Raw genomic sequence first — 21,757 nt, forward strand, 5'->3', positions numbered from 1 at the left:
TAAAATGTAAAGCGGATACTTACAATTTATAAACTTCGGGTTTTTCGAAAATATGTACACATAGACACCGCAATAAGTGCCAATTAATACTGCCAAAGTGCCAACAGTGCACACGAGAAACGAAATGTTATAAATCGTCTGTAGCAAGATCATAGACAACACTATAGTAAGTAATACTAAGTATTATACGGTAAAATAATCGTCACTCAAGCTGGAGACAATAAAACAAAACTTACAGTCACACTAGATAATATAATAATGGTAGGTTATGTTGAAATGTCGAATCATAAAAATAATGATATAAATAATATACGTACCGCCGATACCGGTTTGTTTATCGCAACCGCCACGCTCCGTTCAATTTTCCAACAAAATTTAAAATCCTTAACTAAAAATAGAAAAGTGAATAATAAACACACTGCACTACTGATAATGATCGTTCGTCGCGCTCAGAACCGCAAGAACGGACGAAGATAGAATTATCGTTTCCACTGTTTCCAGTCAATTCTATCGTAGTCCGTGGTCGCGCGAGAACGGCTCAAATGGCCCTTATACGAAAACAAACTATAAGTACATATTATATTCCCAAGGTCATCAGCGAAAACATTCGTCGATCACAACTAAATAGTAAATTATTGCTATAATAAATACGCTATTATATTTTATTAAAAGACGTATAATATTATACAATATAGTCAATATAGCCCAGACTGGTGGTTTTGGGTGTTCAAAAATAGTTATTGTAGGCTGTAGCTATATTGTTATATGTATTACGATTACGACTGTGTATGTGTGTAATGTGAGTCCCTGTCAATGTATACACAATGCCCTATTTCAATGACTGCAATATGGACAATTATATACTTTACATAATGACTAAAACACAGTGGGAAATTATTACGATTTAAAAGATATAAAACAGTTTTTGTTTTCTCAATAATTTACAATTCAATACGAGCACACACACACACACACATATATGTATATATACATAATATATAATGTATATTATATTATTTATATATAATTCAGATTTCAGGTACAATTAAAAATCATATTTTATAATTAGTTTAGTTTTATAATAACATAAAAATCATATGTTCAGAATAATATTTTATTATTTCAATTATTATACCATAATATTAATAAATTCAAAATGAGATTTAGACATTAAGTTTTTGATAGCAAAATAATCATATTTTTAGAATTCTAGTTTATTATTTCAATTATGATATTATAATATTAATAATTTCAAAATATAATTTAGATATTTCGGTTTTGATACTATATTAAACATATTTACAGACTATAATATTATTATTGCTGTTATAATGTCATAATATTATAATATTCAAAATATATTTTAAACAATTCGTTTTTAACAACATAATGATAATTAATTCAGATTATCAATTTATCATCTTGTTTATGATGTTATATTATTAATATTTTTATAATATTATCTTTCAAAATAATTATTTGAAATTTTATTAATATTTTTTTGATATTATTATTTTTGTAATGAAGATATGATATTAATTGGATATTATCATTAGAAAAATGCTATCTGGGTAGCAAAACAACTTAAATCTTTATTACATTAAACGTTCTATGGATGAGAAATAATATTTCGTATGCAGAAAATCTGAGTCTAAGACACCTATTTATATAGACTTGCGTAATGAAAGTATACCAATTATAGTAATTATTAATTATCAGCTATCAACCTATAATTAATATTCTGTAAAACATAAATTTAAGAGATATAGTTTTTAATTATAATTTTGATTTAAATTTAATAATAATAAAAAACTAGCGTGATAGACAGGTAGATAGATTAGATTTAATAATAGTGTACCTCATAGTATAATTATTTTGTTACGTAACTTCATATTCTGATGACACTTGTTGGCTGATTTAGCAGACTGTAAATAACATTATGAAATTCGCTTCCTATAATTCAATTTACGACTACTATAGTGAGCTATACGAGTCTGTTCAGATCGTCAATTATAGTACATAAAATAATAATAATAAATATAACATAACTTTAAATAATTAGCACACGCCTATTTATAGACAAATTGTTTTCAGTTATTGTTATAAGAATAATTATGGTAAAATATAATTCAATATAATTTGTGAGCAACTTACCACTCTTTGTTTTATCGATGGAAAATAGAAAAAAAATAAAAAATCGAAAATATCAAATATTTTTAAATAGCTTAAAAAGTGTCAAAATACTTTGAAAATTATCTCATGTTTAGAAATTGATAATATAAACATATTTACAGAAGATTTATTATATCTATATATGGTTATTCGTTTTTGAATTATAACAAAATAACAAAAATCGTTTAAGGAGAAATAATTATATTACGGGTGAATATGCAATTTCGTAAAAACTGAACTTCAAATAATCAACTGTTCTTAACAATATTTTGACTCTGGTAGACATTATATTTATAAATGTGTGTTCACGCTTAGAGGTACCACCATTGATTATAGAATAGTCTATTCTATAATCAATGGTACCACTAAATATTTCGCAGTTTGATGATCTAAGATCTTGTATTGAAATGGGGTTTTTGCTGAATGAAAGAGAGTAGGTACTTAAATATACATTTTCAGATAAATGTCAAATTTTTAACCCTTTCGATACATGCAAGCGCGGTACAACTCACTTTTTTTAAATGGCAACACCAATTTTTTTTCGTATTTTTTATAAGAAGTTTTTTTTAATTACAAAATTGGTAAAGTTATTGTCTGTTGAATTTATATTATTAGCGAACATTTTTTTAAGAAATTTTAAGTATATTAAACTTACACTCAAAAATTAAAATAATATTTTCGATATTTTTAAATATCTGTTTTTAAACAGATAAGAGTATAAAACATAAATAAACACTTATTTGTTTTTAAAATGTACTGTTCTTTTTTTCCATTTATAATAGGTAGGTACCTACTTCCGAAATAAGATAGACATATATGAAGGTAATGAAATAATTATAAAAATGTATACTACGAATGTAAAATTAGATTTATTTATTTGCAATTTGTTACTTTACATGGATTTATCTAATAATTATTATTCAAGATTTTCACTTTGCAGATGTTCTAAACTGATTCTAAATGTTTTAAAAATTCTCTTGATATGTGTTAAATTTTCGACATTTAAAATCTCAGTGTACATTTGTATAATTATTTTTCATTACCTTCATATTTGGCTATATTATTTCGGAAGTAGGTACCTATTATAAATGGAAATAAATAACAGCACATTATAAAAACAAATAAGTGTTTATTTATGTCTTATACTCTTATCTGTCTAAAAACAGACATTTAAAATAACGAAAACATTATTTTAATTTTTGAGTGTAAGTTTAACATACTTAAAATTTCTTAAAAAACAGATTGTTCGTAAATAATAAAAATTAAACAGACTATAAATTTACCAATTTTGTAATTAAAATAACTCATTATATAAAAATTGTTTAGAAAAAAATACTCTATCTGAATCTACAAAAAAAAAAAGTAAGTTATACGTGTACCATGCATGCGTGTATCGAAAAAAAAAAAATGTTGACATTTATCTGAAAATGTGTACTTAAGTACGCTCTTTCATACAGCAAAAACGCCATTTTAATACAAGATCATCAAACTGCGAAATATTTAGTGGTACCTCTTAGCGTGAACACACTATATTCTATTATTATGTTGAAAAACTTATATAGTACCAGTCTTATGAAAAAGTATTGAAATATTTAGTAGTATTCGAATAAAAAAATATTATAATATTATGTTTTATTTTATGTTTATACTACTATAATTAGTAATGTGGTATAATAGCTGGTTGAACTAATTTTTGCCAAATATATCGCATTTATTGTAATATTTTATAATATTATACAGTATCGATGATATTCATTTTTTAAGTGTTGTAGAACAATAGATTCATAATATAAATAGCTTGAGAATAAACTAAATATTTTTTAAATATAATTTTGTGTAAATAATAATATACGCAATGAAGAAAAGTTTTAGTTCCTTGAATAATATTTTTTAAATTAAAACAAAATAAACTAAAATCATTTTAATATCCATTGCTGCTCCTATTCCAACTTAAAATGTAGTTAATAAAAAAAAATTGTTTTATATTTTTTTCGATATTTTTAAATTTCCATAAAAACAACGTACAAAGGATCTTTTCAAGCGTTTGAACCGAGAATTACAATTTTTATAAACACTAAAAAATGTTAAATGTCTATAAATAGCTATAATAATTAATGATTAATTAGTGATTAATGTTCTTAGAACAACAAAAAAAAAATTAAAATTGTTATTTTTTTATTAATATCCAATAGTATCAAAATTTGATTTCTTAAACAGTTATGTTAACATGCCAACATGATGCCAAAACTAATATAAATATTAATTGTTTTTATTTTTTTTCTAGATGTCTGATAAATATTGGGATATTTAATTTTGATGGTATTGCAAAAATACTCTTGCATTTTTGTTGACTAATGGGTTTAAGTATATAAATATTTTATTGTTTTACAGATTCGTAGCCAATCCGATTAACTTTTCTATTATCTGTTTATTTTTTTTATTTTTTTGTTATCTTTTTATAAATTCTTTATATCATTATAAAATATTATTTTAGTCTTAAGAAAAATAAAATAAAAAAGTAATTAGTATTTCGGAAAAAAATTATTTTTTATGCATTTAAATACAAGTAGGTATTCGAATATACTTAACAAGATTTATTCTAGTTATATTTAATGACTTTTTTAGGCTATAAATGTCTATTCATTTTAACGTTTTATAGAACATAAATAATGCTCTCAAATTAATATAATATTACTAAATAAAAAACTCATATTTTGCATTTAATAAAAACTGAATTTATAATATGCAATTTTTAAAAAAAATGTATATAATTTATAGTTTTTTTTAATCTAATTAATTACTTTTGTTTTTAACAATTTATTGACGTATTCAATTTCAATATTGAATACATCTATACACAAAATATTCCTTTAAATAGGAATGCTTTAAAATAATATTTGTAAATGAATTAATAGCTCACTTGAGTTGCCGACCCAATACCAGGCGAAGCCTACCTAATGAAAAAAGTCCTAATCCGTCTTCCACTGGTTTTTAGGTATATAATATAATATGTTTGGTAGATAGACCATAGGTGCATATACTCGTAATAGAATAATTTCACTTTTACAATTTTGATATAAATATTTTAATAGGCATAAGTAGAATACTAATACATTGCAGAGCTATTTTTTATGGTGTCTAGACATGGAGAATATCCTCACCCCTTAAAAAATTACACTACTGGTGTTATCAGTATTGAGTATAATTGACAGTATTAGTTATATTATACTTATATAGTAAATAAGTACAACAACAATACTATTTATGTGTCACGTGCGCCGTGCGGTGCTGCGATGGACGTATAATCCATTAAAATCAAACAATTATAAATAACAAAAATTACAAAAACAAATAACTTAGACATGCGTATTTTACTCTTATAACAAATAAAATTAAATAGTTTTTCAAATATTCATATAAATAAATACATTATAACACTGATGTAAAAATAAATATTTTCTCAATATATCTACATAGGTAACTTACACGATTTAAAAAAAATGTCATCATGGCATTGACAATATTTTTTTACCTAATTAAATTATTGAAAATAACAAAATTATAGATAGTTAAACTTTAATATTATCCGAACCAATCTTCTTCTTTATTTAATTGCAACAAAAAAATAATGTATATTTAAAAATAAATATTGAATCATAATTTAATATACCTATTTAATTAATTCATAATTAATATTTCAAAATATATTAACTCCAATCATTTTTTTTATTTTTTTAAGAATAAAAAACTAATGACATATTCTAATGGAATAATGCAATAACATAGTCTACATCACAAAATTAAATAATTATCGAAAAAAAAAAATCAAAACTGAACAAAATAAATATTAAAAATAGAATTGTCTTAATAATTATTTACACTATTTCATATATGATATGCCGTATGGAATGAGATTAACAATAAAAAAGTTAAATTAAATTACCATAATATGATGGTTAAAATTTAATGTAAAAATTAAATTAAAAAAAAAAAAAGGGTACCAACATCAATTTATTTAATTACAAGATTTGTATAGAACTGAATGCCTTTGTTAACCGATTTTTGTTGGCAAACAATATTATTATAAATTGTATATTATGTCGTGTTTAAGTTAGGTAGTGTTTGTTTTTAGTATTATTTCTGGATATCTATTATCTACAGGTTTACATGTTAGGTATTTATATTTATTAATAAGTTGCAGAGTAATTTTAAAATATATAATAATAACTGGAGCAACATTAAATTCTTTGTATAACAGAATACAGAAGGATATAAGTACATGTAACCTTGTCCTATCAAGAATAAACTTCATTAAACCATTCAAATAAGTAGTAATCGGAAGAGTTGAATGTATTTCATAAGTACTACTACAGTGATACCCCATATTGAAATTCCATAGTAAAAAATTGATTGTGCTAAGTGAAATAAACTGTTTTAAGTAAATAAATATTAAAGATATGTTTTAATATTATAAAATTTATAATGTATAGCTTTTTAATTATCTTTGTTAACTTGTATTTTTGTATTGTTTAAGCGATTTATCAATAATTAAACACAACTATTTAACGTCTTTAGTCCGATTTAAATTAATACAATCACAACATATGTTGGTTTTTACAATTATACGTGTGAAGATATTACGCTAAAATCAACTAGATGATTTGTTGATTGAGAAATTGTGATTCACACAGATAGTTAAAGTATCAAGTAAATGTTTAGAAACTTATAACTATTAAGACGTTAAATATTAATAATTAATTAAACATGTTATTTGAACAGCATTTGAATATTAAATATTAATGTTGGTATATCAAATGTGAAGTGATATAATGCATTAGGTTATATTTTATTTTAACTAGTTCTATTTTAATAATTATTACTCAATGCATAGTGAAAATAAATTTATAGAAAAAACAATAATACTGTATTGATTTTTAATCGGTTAAGTACACTATTAATTTATCTAATTATCTTATATAAAGTAGTTACCTAAATAATTACCTATTTAATATTATTACATAGAAAAGAGAAAAAAAAATTATTCCTACCACATGCATCTCAAAACTGAACGACCGTGACTGAAGCTGAATTTTTTTTTATGGAAACTATCATTTATATAGTTTGTTCAATGTAACATTAAGGTTATTTGAAATAGTTATCTGTAGCTCATAGGTCGTGATTCGTTTATCGTAATTCGTACTTTTGGATACAAAATGGACCAAAGACCTGAGTATGCCGTAGAAGTAAAAAATGCTTGCAAAATTTATCCTCCAGATTACATAGTACTAGATGGATTTAATATGAAAGTCTCGAGTGGCAGTATGTAAGTAGATAATATACCTATTATATTATTATATTATTATATTATTATATTATTGATAAGGCCATTAGTTATAATTTTATTTCGTGACAATTTTGTTTTAATAATTATATAGGTAATATTAAATGTAATGTGATTCTCAGGGAAAAAACATTTCGAGAAAAATTATGAATATTATATTAAATTAGTAAATTTTATTTTATATATACTGTATAATTTTTGTATTTTAAAATTATATTACATATCATTTTTTATAAATAATTAAAAATGTTTTAAGAATATAACTTTTTTTAATTTAAATTTATGTTTTATAATATATAACTTATATTCTTATATTCATTGATAATAGTATACATTTTATTATTATTATATTTTTGCAATCTAAAAACGATATATAGGTATATATAGGAATAAGTAAGCTTATTTTTTATTTTTTTGGTAGTTCCTTGATCTTTTTTTAGAAAAATAACAGTACAATAAAAAATTGTTGAGTATTTAATGTTTATTAATATAGTTTAAATTATATTATAACCTAAGGTAATAAGATTTAGGTTATACTGGACCAACTTGTATCGATTAATGTACTTCGTATGTAACATTCAAAATAACTTTTATAATAGAAAAGTAAAACTAGTTGATACTTCGGAGAGTCAAAATAAAATAAATGTCCTGTACTTTTTTCATTAATTAATCCAAAAAAAATTATGGAAAATTGGATTTTTTTTTCAAAATGTTCTTATTCAGTTATGATTAAAAACGAATAACTGCAGTGTATAATTTAATTGTGTACCAAATGTTTATATTAGTATTTTTAAACATGATATAATTTTCAAAATACTTCGACACCTTTTATTGATAAAAAAATTGTCGTTAGATCAAAATCTTAAAGAAATAAAATTAATACAAGATTCCTTATAAGAGATTCATAATGTAACAAAAAAAAGTGTATACATGTACCTATGTATGAACATGATTTTATTATAAATAGATTTTCAACCCCAAATTTGGAAAAAATTATTTTTCATTTAATTCAAAAATATTATTCGTGCCTCGTGGGTAATTGAAAATTTTAACGTCTACTATGATAATTTTAAAGGGACACTCAACACTTACTGCACAGCAAAGCGGTAATGTACTTTCCTCTTTTTTTATTACGTCAATGCCCATTTGAAGACTGATATAATGATCGATGAAAAAAATAGTGAAATTTCCACTTGGAAAAAAAATAGAGATCACATAATATTATGTATTTATATCACTATAATTAATACAAATTTGACACGTAGTTATATGGAGTAAGAACTGTCAGATTTAATAAAAAAAAAATTAAACTTAAAATTTTGATTACATTTATTTCATACACAACAATATTTTAACATTGTATATAAATACCTACATATGAAATAGGTATAATAATTTGGTTCTAAAAAAGTAATTATTATTATACGTATTTACAAGAAAAATTAGAAATTCTATATATTGTAATTTGTGACACGCAGTGTAATAATATTGGTAGTATAGCTATTTGTATAAGGTACATAATATATCAATGGTTAAGCACATACATGTTTTGGGAGTTTAGGACGTATTTAAGTGTTTTAACTTTATTTATTTAATAGCTTGAATTCAAAAAAGTTTCGAACGATAAATAGTATAAAATAAAGATTCAATTCGATGAAAAAAATTGGGACAACTTAACCATCGATATCATAATATTAATTAGCATACACCTATAATATTGGATGAGAATGTACATAAAATCGTTGCAGACATGGATTTAGATTATTTATAATGGAGGGGTATGGGGGGCACTTAATAAATCATAAATAAGAAACATAATATATAAACTTGTACTTTACAGAAGCTAAGTCATAATAAGATTTACAGTGTAAAAAAATAATTAATAAAGAGTGTTAGAACCATTTAATTACATAATATGTACCTATGCTATATTTAAATAATAATATATCATACACAATTAAAAAATATATTAAATCGAAATTCAGAATAATAAGGGTCCGTATAATGTATAATATATGGCGTGGTGTTTATTAATGTGAGATAAAAATTAAAAAAATCAGATCTTTATGCTGCAATATATAATAATAACGTATTTAATTTGCAATTAGAATATTACAGTAGTGTTAGACGTTAGTATAGAGATATAATTATGTAGCAAATTGCAAATAGTTACACATAAAAGAAATATATATTGAGAAATTTTAAACGATACATTCATGTAACCATGTCTGCATCATCCACCATCATATTAGAAAAACTTAACATTTTTTTTTTATATATGTGATTTTATGCACGGGACCCGGATCTATAAAATTTCACTATAAAAACTAACTAAATAAGCATAAAAAAATTTAAAATACGAAAGAAGTATAAAAGTGATATATGGTAGATTGAATTTTTTTTTTCGAAAATATTGTATTTATAAAAGGCGTTATGTGTATAAAATATAATATTATAAATTTCAGTTATCCATGAATAATATTTTTAATTTGTAATAAAATAACTAAAATCATTATTCTTCGTTTAAATATCTAGTTTGTCCAAATTTGAATTTCAAGTTCTTGTAGCTAAAACCGTGCTTTAAATTGTGTCTTTGATATTTTTAAATAGTTATAAAAACAACTTATGAGGTATCTTGAATTAGGTTTTTAAGTTTTTTGACAGATCAATGATAAAATGTAATTAAGACGTATTGTAAGTACTGTATGAATTTTTCTTACTGTATTTACATCGCATACATTAAATAACAATAAATATAATAATGCCTGAATTAATAATAGAGTGGCTTTGAGAAGTTTAGATCTCCCCCACAGAAAAAATTTTCAAGTCCTCCCTCACCGAGTAAGTACAAAGTAAATATCATTTTTTTCAAAAGCTTTTAAAATATCAAACACTACAAAAATTATTTTTGATCAATGATATAAGCGTGGGCGATACGAATTTATTATTGTGGTTTTCGTAAAAAAGGTAGCAATTAATAATTATAATATGATCAGAACGTGTTATTTACATATTTTATCACACACGCGTGTGTGTTAATCAGCCAGCGATATCATATTATAGCTTTATATTTAAGCATAATAATAATTGGTGATTATACTGACACAATGTATTATTATACCTAGCATGGGCAACTTAACTATTTAGATATATAGGTATTCCGATATGAATAGCAGTGGCGCTGATGTCAGTTTCAAATGGTTATGCGTACAAATAAAATTTGATATAGGAGGTACTAGTAAACAATGAATTTGTTATACTCAAGTACGGATAGCATATACTTTTATCCAAATATCTATAACTTGTGCTGTATACCTATATCCTATATTCCTATGGACTATTATTGACTATATACCCGGCACCACCCACCTAAATCAGATATTGCATCCGCAATACTTATACAGTTATAGGATACATAGTTATCGGCGCAACTGACGAGTAACGACTAAAAGTAATAATTATGTCATATTATTAGGTATAGGTAAACTCTTATCGAGGCCTGATAATAGTGCGTTGCCCGATTTAGATAATATTCTATTTGTTTATATTTTGACAGAAAATAAATTGAAATGTTTAATCAGATATGGCCAATTATGTATAAATAGTAATATTACCTACATTTATTATTTTATTTTTTAATGTGAAAAATTCACAAATAATTTAATTTTTGATATAGGTATTTCAATATTTGTAATCGATTTAAATAGTAAAAATATATCGTATTGTATTACTACACGATCATTATGAATGAATTATAAAATAAGTGCGTCGGTCAGCACTCAGCAGTAAGCCAGTGAAGTGTCGTTAAATATTTTTTTTGAAACACAATATTTTATATCGTTTGAAAAAAAAATGTATATACAACGTTGTCATTCTCACTCGGACATATAATAATTAATTGGTTTCCGCAAATACCATATTTAGCAATTATTGGGTATATGCATCTAAACAAATAAATAACTAGGACGCCGGAATGCCATAAATGAAGAAATATGCGGCAGTGAACTTGACACAGCGCAGAGTACAAATCGTTCGTTTTCGCGTTTTATTATAAACCAGGGCTGATAGGTAGGTAGGTACCTATGTTCGAAACGTGTTTTAACCGATACATTAAACGATACGGAAAAGTCACTGTACGGCTGTGCGTTGCATAGCGGCATTGCCTTACTTCACGTGTAGGTATAGTCGTTTAATATAGGTACTCACTATAGTTAGGTATACGCGGGAATCGAAGTCGATACGCGTCCAACGATATGTATATTATAATATAATATTGTCCAGACGAATTCCGTAAACTTAATTATCCTACTACGTGTGATCTGTTTTCAAAGTGACATTTAAAAATGTGTCGTGAATAGTACAGCAACCAAGCCAATATGACTACTGCCTATAGTTCTATGTACGACGGAAAATGTAAATAATTAATAAATTACATTTCCCATCATAAAAACAATTATCTATGTTTACAACTACCTACTACTTTGTAGTACGTTACGTCCGTAAGACATCAGAGACTATACACATGTGGGTATGACGTCCTCTTAATAAGGCGGAGTTAACACGGGTACGTCGTCTTGAGTGATTTTTTTTTCGATTCGATCACATTATAGGTATATACCATGTATATGAATATTTAAATAACCTCTTCGTAAAAAACTCGTTCAAATGACATTGGTATTAGATACTTTGTAACCGATATTATAAGACAATGGATTATGCTCGTATATAACGTGCCTTCGTATAGTTTGTTGATCTTTAGACTTGTTTGCATCGTACAAAGTAAATATGTTTCATTCATTTCAAATATACGCGCAACACATATTATTATTATAATATACCTAGGTAAAGTAATATTAAAATATCCACCGGATAATAGTAACAGTACCTACTACTGACTGTTACGCACTGTTTGATTTACGCAGACACATACTATACTCATAGTCAGGCAGGTATAAACCAGCTGTACCAGCAGTTTTGTACCTGTTTATACACATACTTGGGACAAAAGTCAGAAGATTGAAAAAAAAAACAATCGAACTAATATCATAACATAATATAGTATTTGACATTGAACGAGACAACGAAAGTTGACCGCTGTGCTGCATGCCATCGCTACATAATTAAAAATATAATATACACTTATTATACACTTAATATAAAGGTATCATACAATTATGAATAGGTATCGAATTCGGCAACAGTACGCGAAATATAATAATAATAACAATATTATGCCCGGTCATCGCGTGTCTCGTTCCACGGGGTATCAATACGCACAGGTGGTTTATCCATGATTTACAATGCATATTATATTATCTTTCAATAAATTATGTATAAGCGTTCAATGAATTCGTCAATAGGTAACTGCCTAGGTAAATTGTACATAGCTGTAGCGGTGACAAAAATTGAAAATATATTTTATTATTACTACAGATAAAGTTGAACAAAACCATGAAAGATGATTGCATTTTTATTCGTGGAACAGCTTGATAGGTAAATAAGTATTTGATATTTTAATAGACGAATTTTATTCGATTTAACATTATTATAATAATATGTACCTACCTATATAGTATATTATAATATAATAATACATCGACATAATTTATTGTTTGGTATTAATAAAGAATTCAATAAACGCACGCCTATATATTTTACTCATTTTTGTTAATTTTAAATTATAGAAGCAATATAACAGTTATTAATTATAAGTTCATAACACTTTTCTGCCCGCACTGATTTGTAGTAGTCAGGTGTTTCATAGAATTTTGAAGATGCTATACTTAGAACCTGTTTAATGTTTTTAAAAATTTTAAATTTATTGCACTACTTACGAAGTATCCTGCAAAGATACACAAATTGTGTGAAAATTTTTTTTCTAATGACAACATACTTGTTATTAATTATTATTATAAATTATTTAGTGGATTATTTTATATTTATGAAAATGTTAACATTCAACAATTCAAAATTCAAACGAATTGTTTTGAGTTATTTGATCCTATGCACTAAGCATAATAATATGGTAATTTGAACTACTAATATACTATTTTTTATTAATCTATCAAAATGTATTATGTATAAAAATTGTTCAAGTATAATAAATACTAGATCCGATATTACATTAATTTTAAATTTTTTTAAAACTATTTTTAAGGACTAGCTATTATCCTTAATATAAACATTTTAAAACTGAAAAACTACAACTTCGAATTTTCAAAATTATTAAAAAATAAAAAAATATCCATTAAATAATTACATTTAAAAATTAGGTTTTTATTTGAAAATAAAAGTTTATACCACCACAGGTGGCACAGGACATTCCTTAAGCTTAGGCATAACAAAAAAACTTCAAGAATTAAAAGTTAAATAGTTAAGTAGTTGTATATGTATATTTATGAATAGTCAATTAAAAATTTGTATTTTTTTTCAGTATTAGGTATATAAGTACATAATATACACTATTATTATATCCAAAGACAAATACATCGAGATGAGTCGCAGTGTATAATATATTAATATTATTATAATTACTATCGATTCACTTCAACTACTATAGGTCTATAAATGTTTTTCTATTGTCCTCGCATTATACGTTATTAAATATATTTTTTTTTTTTTCATAATAATTAGTCTTTTATGCGAGCTCGTATTATAGGACGTTCTAACGTGTGTGTTATAATATATTGTTGTTCGATCTTACCCTTGCCCATGACCTAATTGTATGATGAATTCTATAAGTATTGAGTTTTCAGTTTCACACACACACACACACACGCGTGATCATGGTACATCAACCAAGTGATGATCGAAATTTACAAATTTAACCGAAGAGTTTTATATTATACTTATTATAGGTAATATGTACAATAGTTATTATACAAACAGCTTTTATTTTTAAACATGATTAATATCGTTATGATTATTTTCTACGGTTATTTTTAAGTATAAAATAATATATCATTCCTAATAAGTTTGAGATTTTGAGATATTGTGTTTAGTTTAGGAACGGTTTTTGGCTGAATTTTACTGACTAAAATTTACTTAAAATATATTGGCAATCATGTATGTACCTATAACTTATAGTAACTTATTATAAATTGTAAGTGGTTATTGAGTAGTGAAACGAGGAATCAGAAAATTTCATTCATTCGATTTTACAATATTTTAATATTACCTGTTCCATTTAAGCAAAGACTATAAATTACCTAATAACTAAATTTCAACAGTGTAACGTTTAAATGATTATCAAATACCATACTGCACCATCGCCGTTAAAACAATTTTTGTATGTTATTATTTAATTATATAGTAGGTACCTTATAATCAAATAACATATAATTATGTATTCACATTTTTAAATTATGTTTTTAAATTTCGTACTGCATAATTAAAAACTTTGGAGTATTGCAAGCGATGTATTAGTTGTACTCGTATAATACTATTATTATATTGAGTAATATATAGGTACCTCGTAGTAATATCGTGTATATAGAATGATCCAAAAACTTCATATAAGTATTAATAGTAGGTATACCTACTAACTTTATGTATATTGAGGTTGTTAGTTTTTGGAATAGTATTTATCCATTTAATTTTTAAAATTGAATTCAAGTCTGTTTATAACTTATATAAGTAATTTATTATCATTTCTAACTATGTATTTGAAATTGGTCAATTTTTCGTAAAGTAAATAATTATAAAATATAATAGACTTGATTAAAAAATGTCATAAAACTGTGTTTTCAACATTTGTCTTAATATACGTTTTTGTCTACAATTTTTAAAATCGGTATTTTTATTTTACCTAACAAAGGGAAGCGCTCCTCACAGTTTGAGAACTGTTCTATTAGTTAATTATACTATAAGGTAGTGTAACGTGTAGGTACATATAATTTCGTTTTTCAAGGGAGTTTAAGAATTAATAATACATATATTTTTTTAGTAAATTTAAAAATTTTAAATCTTATTAATACATTTAAAAAATGTATACAGTGAACTAGTCAAGCAGATTACCTAGCAGGTTTTTTTATAAACTCGTGTGTATATTTTTTGAATGATTTAATTTTCATTAATTTTACGTCTTTCATAGTACCTATCCTTTTTTATTTATTAAATATATAACATTATTGAAATCACTGTAATAGAAAAATATGCGATTATATCATAATCGTGTCAATTCCAAATTTCTAAAACCGTTAAAGTAATACGTCATAATATGTGTTTATAATTTATATGATACAATATGAATAACTGAATAAGTAATTACTTTTTAGAATACTACTTTTGATCAATTTAATAAGCTTAACTAATATAAATCTAGAGTAGATAATATGTAAGTGGTTATGAATTGCGAAATAAAAGTATTTTTATGTCTGCGTTTTGTTAAAATGAATAAAATCATCGTGGCAATGATGAGCCAAGTTCAGTTTAACGATTTTATAGCGTTTCTGAAATCGATTATTTATGATAAAATAGTAAAAACTATTCGATGTTTAAGTTTAATCAAGATGTGTTTAGTTATGGTTATTTGTATAGGTAAATATCTATATATTGTATCGGTATAGTCTATTTACATCGTTCATTGATCTACAGTGAAATAATTATCGAAATAACGTCAATTATCATGACACTATATATGAATGTTTCGATTTTATTAAAATGTTTGTTTGCTCCGCGGTCTTGTAATATTATATAAGGTCAAACAGCTTCCCACTCGGAATAGTTTAAACTAGGAAACAAGAATATAATATGTAATATGTACCTACAGAGTAAATACACAAATATAATATTACATATTATACACAATAACGTTTCCGATCGTCGGAGTATATCGATTTTAACCAGACCACTAGTAAAATAAATTTATTTAAATAAATATTATGTGTTTCATTAAACTATAGGAATCAGGAAGATATATTAAAAAGTGTATTTTGCACATACATAATTATCACCGCGCATTAAATAAAATATTTATTTTACACACGTATTTGTACGAGTGTATTAAAAAAAAATGAAGAATATTATATTTTGCTATTGAAAAGTTAGTATTAAATAAGTTTGGACAAGTAAAACCACATTTGGAAAATTGTTAGTTTAAAAATAACAAATATTTCATCATCTACATCGTATCCGGGATTCTGGGGCATTTTTATCATTTCTCAGTACTCTGTTTAACTTTTTATTTATGTCTAAGTTAAATCCACCCATCGATTTAATTAAATATCCATAATAATGTAACATTGGCGTTATCATATGGTAAGGAATATGGAAATTATATATCCTCCATGGCCATTTTTTTATAAACCCAAATAACGGGGACCTTTGAAATTGGAATGTTTTAAATTGTTCGCGTACTCCATGTATGTGGAAAATAATATATTATATGTTGTGATGATTGATAAATAATTTTCGATTTGTCGGTTTTTTTTCATAACTTATTATCGACCATTTAAAAAACTAGTTAAAATTAACCTCGAATCAGACATTCAACCCATTGCTGAACTAGGAATATATAGCATGCAAAGCTGAAATCGTACATTTCTCAGAACAGCCATAAAGATACCATAAAGATACACACGCTTTTGATTGTAATCATTCCACACTTCCCAATTTAAAACAATATACTATTATAGTATATTATTATACAGTCACCAAACGTTATTTATGTCGATTCCTGACAGAACATTTTCATACGCTAAGGAGTACATTTATAAATGTGAGTACCTATGTGGCGTATTATGTTTTCTAATTTAACGCCATGTTTTTGAAGCATTTCAATGAACTGCAGATATTATTAGCCATTAATTGAATAAAGTGGTTATTAAACACGAAAAAGTTCTTCGTATCAAGGCTCAAAAATAAAAAAAAAGCAATTGATATACTAATTTAATAAATTGTTTGTAAATAAAAATTGCAATTTTTTTTTAAATATGAGAGGCATAGCATAAAAATAGTATTTATTGAGATCTAATATGTTATACGTAATACATATATTATATAAATTCATTATTATTATTAAATCCCGATACCACTAATACTCCATTAACAGCATATACCATAGACCATAATGGAGTGCTAGCATTAGTTTTAGTAAATGATTAAATAATACGTTGTGCGTTGGATACCTGTATCGACTGTATCCAACGTAGTACGAGTATATACGTGTATTTGTTCGTCGAGACTCAGTTACATATATAATTTAATGCCACGCGAAGTGCCCAATATGTCACTACCGATGTAAAGATGTTCAAAGAATACACTTTCCACGGGCTTCTTCGCGAATACGATGCAACAAACTCTATATAATATATATCGTGCTTGCCAATATTCTTATTCAACTGTTCGTATATTTTTTTCCGTTTTAACTATGCTTTATAGTGCTTTATAATGTGTATTAATTAAAAGAACATGTTGTAAACAAGATAACTCCTGAGCTTCAACACGAGTTCAACTCGACGATGCCCAGTAACCTTTTCTGATAAAAAAACATATCTAATCAACCCCGTCGACCGAGCTTAAGGTGCACGCCACCGTGTTGCGAGTTATAATATAATTTGCCAAAATAATTTTAAAAACCGTGCTATATGCCATGCGATGATGGGTACAATACAGGCCTGTTTAATTTTATGATTTTAGCCTTCTGAGTTATGTATTATATTATAATGGACGTGACCTACAAATTAGGAAACGGATCGTGCGGCAGATACGACGTTACAGCAATCAAATGTATACAAATTAATACATTAGTATTCATATCTCACGTGTCCACTTATAGTCGTAGCTAAATTATTATTTTATGTCCATAAAATACGCACGACACGGCTATCTATGATATTTAATATTAATTATTCGTTAGATTTGTTGGTGTCTGTGTACAGATAAACAATATGTTCACGTTTTAGACGCGCAGACGGTACCTGCCAATATGAACGAAGAAAAAATATGAGTTTGTGTAAGTCCACACAGCTAATACTTTATTTATACCTATTCTATGTTTTAAATTATTAGAAGGTTTAGTATGAACAAACCAATGCCGGAAAAAAGGATGGTGTAAAGTGTGGTGTACATCACGTGGGATTGCCGACCAGAGCCGTGTACAATATTGTAGAAGTCCACTCTAAAAGTATACGTTGTTCAAAATCAGTGGCATATTCAGGGATTTTACACGGGGGATAGGGAAGGAGAGTACAGATAATTTATTCTAACATATTGCTACAATTGTATTTACATTTAAAATCGTTTAAAAGCATAAAAGAAAATCATCAAATAGACTAAGAAACTCAATAAACAAAACATTTAACATTAACTTTTAGTAATACATATTTATTTTTTTATTTATTATACCGTATTTTTAAACATAAAAGAATTCCCCAAAAATGTATGCCCATAATTAAAATAGAAAATAGAAATCTAATATACTAAAATAAGTAGTAGGTATACGAGTATACTACGTAGTATTTACTGCTGTTCCCAGTAAAAAGTCGTATTTAACAATATCAATTAGAATATATTTTGTGAGTACTTATTTTTAAATTTTAAATTAATACTTGTAAATAAATATGTAGATAATTTTTTCAGTAGATTTTCTAATTTTCTGTGAAAAACTAATTTTATCAATTAATAAAATAATATAGTTATAATAATTAATATTTCATAACTGCACAGGATTGAACCAAAAAATAAGACAATTTCCTAAATATCTCTGAAATTCACACATTAAGTTGATAATGATTCGTTTTTGTTGAAAAATTTGAATGTCAATATTAAATATTGAGGGGAAATAATTCGTTAAAATTAATTTAAAAATAATTTAATAACGTTTGTTATTTGAATGGCACTATACATACCACACCAACTGACAATATACTAACATGATTATAGATTATAATATTATAAAATACAAGTTAAATTATTGTAGAAACTAGGATGTATAGATAAATATATTCACATCTCACATGCTAATACGCTATAATACTAGACTTACGCGGAAGATATCAGGCATTGTGAATACCGATTGCATTTTTAGATTTAAATAGATACAGATGACCTTGTGCTAGCGGGGTAAGACATTTTATACACCTTGTGGTGGGTCGATACAACTATCCCAAATTATATTATATAATCAATCTTGTTATAAATTAATTTAAGCAAACCTATTACATAATATAATATTGAATAGTTCAATTGTTTCACTTAATTATTCGTAAACACGGACGTACCAAGAACGTTTTCTAAGGTATAGAATCTAAATCCTTGATACACACTAAGCCTACATAATTAAAATCCTTAAACATTTTTTTTTCATAGTTTCATCTACATCACTTACCTATTTTGGTAATTATATCTTAAAACTATAACCTGTTTAAATATTATACGCATTTGTATTTTAATTTGCCAAATTATTATTTCTGCAATTATCTACGATCTACTTTTAATAATAGACATAAATAATATGATTATATAATCTAAATCATAAACACCCAAATATCGGGGAATTTATAATGTATATTTTTTATTAACATAAAATTATAAAGTCGGGCACATCTTTTCGGATGAAAAATGTTCAAAAAATCATACATATACTTACTCGGAAATCTTTTTTGAAAATATTTTAAGTTAAGGCGTAAGTATATTTTAAAGTTTCAAAAAAACGATTTTATAAATTTGGGGATAATTAATTATACTAGTAACAAAGTTAATTTTTAACTTAACTGGTTACCTTGTAGTTTAATTAACTTAATAACTTAATTAGTTTCAGAGTACTTAGCTTTATTCGGTTAATTTTTAAAATAATACGATATAATTAAAAATAATGTGATATACTATGTATAACTATCACATTATTAACCTATAATTACATTAGTCAAAACTGATTAAATAATAATTATTTTTTGTTAAATTAATATCATTGATTTAATGAAAATAAGTAATTTCTCAAAATAACATTACAGCTAGTATATTATACAATATAAACAAATAGTATGATTATGTATTAAAAAAATTTAATACTACTATAATATGTAACTTAACTTGGTACCTAATTAAAACAATTATTTAACTTTTTTTGACTGAGTTAAATACATATTTTTCTCAATGTAAACTTGATACTTTTAGAGTTAAGTATTCTGTTTGTTTACTATTGACTTATAACTTAACGTAATTAATTTTTACTTATCTTCATTTATTAATTTAATTTAATTAACACGTGATTAGTTGCCAAAATTATGTATAGTTTATAATTTTTTTCACCTATATATACTATATAGAATTTTAATGTTAAAAGTTTAAAAAATCGTACAATTATGAAACACAAATGTTTAAAAAACACACAATCTTATCATATTAATATGCAAATATAACTAAAAGCATATTATAGACAATAGACATTTAATTATTATAATTTATGAACAAAAATCGAAATAGATTTTGAATTAATAATAATAATACGCTCGTTTGTCTCTCTAAACATGTATCTACCTATTCATAATATTTGAAAGTCAACACGTGTAATAAAAGAAATATTCATTATAATAAAGTTGGTTTATTATTTTTCAGCAAACAGCAATTTTTTATACTGATAATTATCTCAAATTAGTTGTTGACTATCATAATAGTTTTATTTATATACTTTACTATTAATAGTTGATTTTATTAATTTGATTATATTTTAACTAATCCGTTTTCATTTTTAATACCGCCAATACAATTTTAAAACAAATAATCATATACTATTATATTATTTGTGTTTTTTTTTTTCTCGTATAACTGATTGCCAGTCGATGCAATTTTTACGCGGAAGCGTGTTACATTTAGGCAACATTTGTCAATTATTTTATGTGACGAAAAATAATTGCGGAATTGTATAGTTAAAAATAAGTATACAGTAGGTATACCTACTCATATAATACGTGTGTCGCTCCCGACGGAAGGCAACTCATCGTCCGGAGGCGATTCGTATAAAAATTATCAAGCTTTTTGATTTCGGGAAATAGCGCAAATACCTTTACACTGAGCGTCCTCTTCTTACTTCGTATATCTACACTTAATGTAAACATGTCCGCTACCGGTAGTGACCATAATATAATAATAATATTATACTCGTACCCAACACTCCGGTACATGAAATGTACCCACCTGTAAATAGGCGCATACGTCATATGAATATTACACGAGTTTTCTGCGGAGTGCGTGCATTACCGCGGCATTCGCGAGCGGCGTGTAAATACGTATTGATAATATATT

At 25.2% G+C, this 21,757-nt stretch overlaps 1 protein-coding gene across 1 annotated transcript in view; it reads left to right on the forward strand.

The window, feature by feature from the left end:
- The first annotated feature begins 7,318 nt into the window (after window positions 1-7,318).
- Window positions 7,319-21,757, forward strand: part of LOC132926637 (ABC transporter G family member 23-like) — a 47,315-nt gene continuing 32,876 nt past the window's right edge. Inside the window, exon 1 of the mRNA XM_060991011.1 lies at window positions 7,319-7,495. Coding sequence (XP_060846994.1) covers window positions 7,386-7,495 — 110 coding nt within the window. The 5' untranslated portion in view covers window positions 7,319-7,385. The remainder of the gene's footprint in view (window positions 7,496-21,757) is intronic.

This window comes from Rhopalosiphum padi, chromosome 3 (assembly GCF_020882245.1).
Source record: "Rhopalosiphum padi isolate XX-2018 chromosome 3, ASM2088224v1, whole genome shotgun sequence".
Lineage (NCBI taxonomy): Eukaryota > Metazoa > Arthropoda > Insecta > Hemiptera > Aphididae > Rhopalosiphum > Rhopalosiphum padi.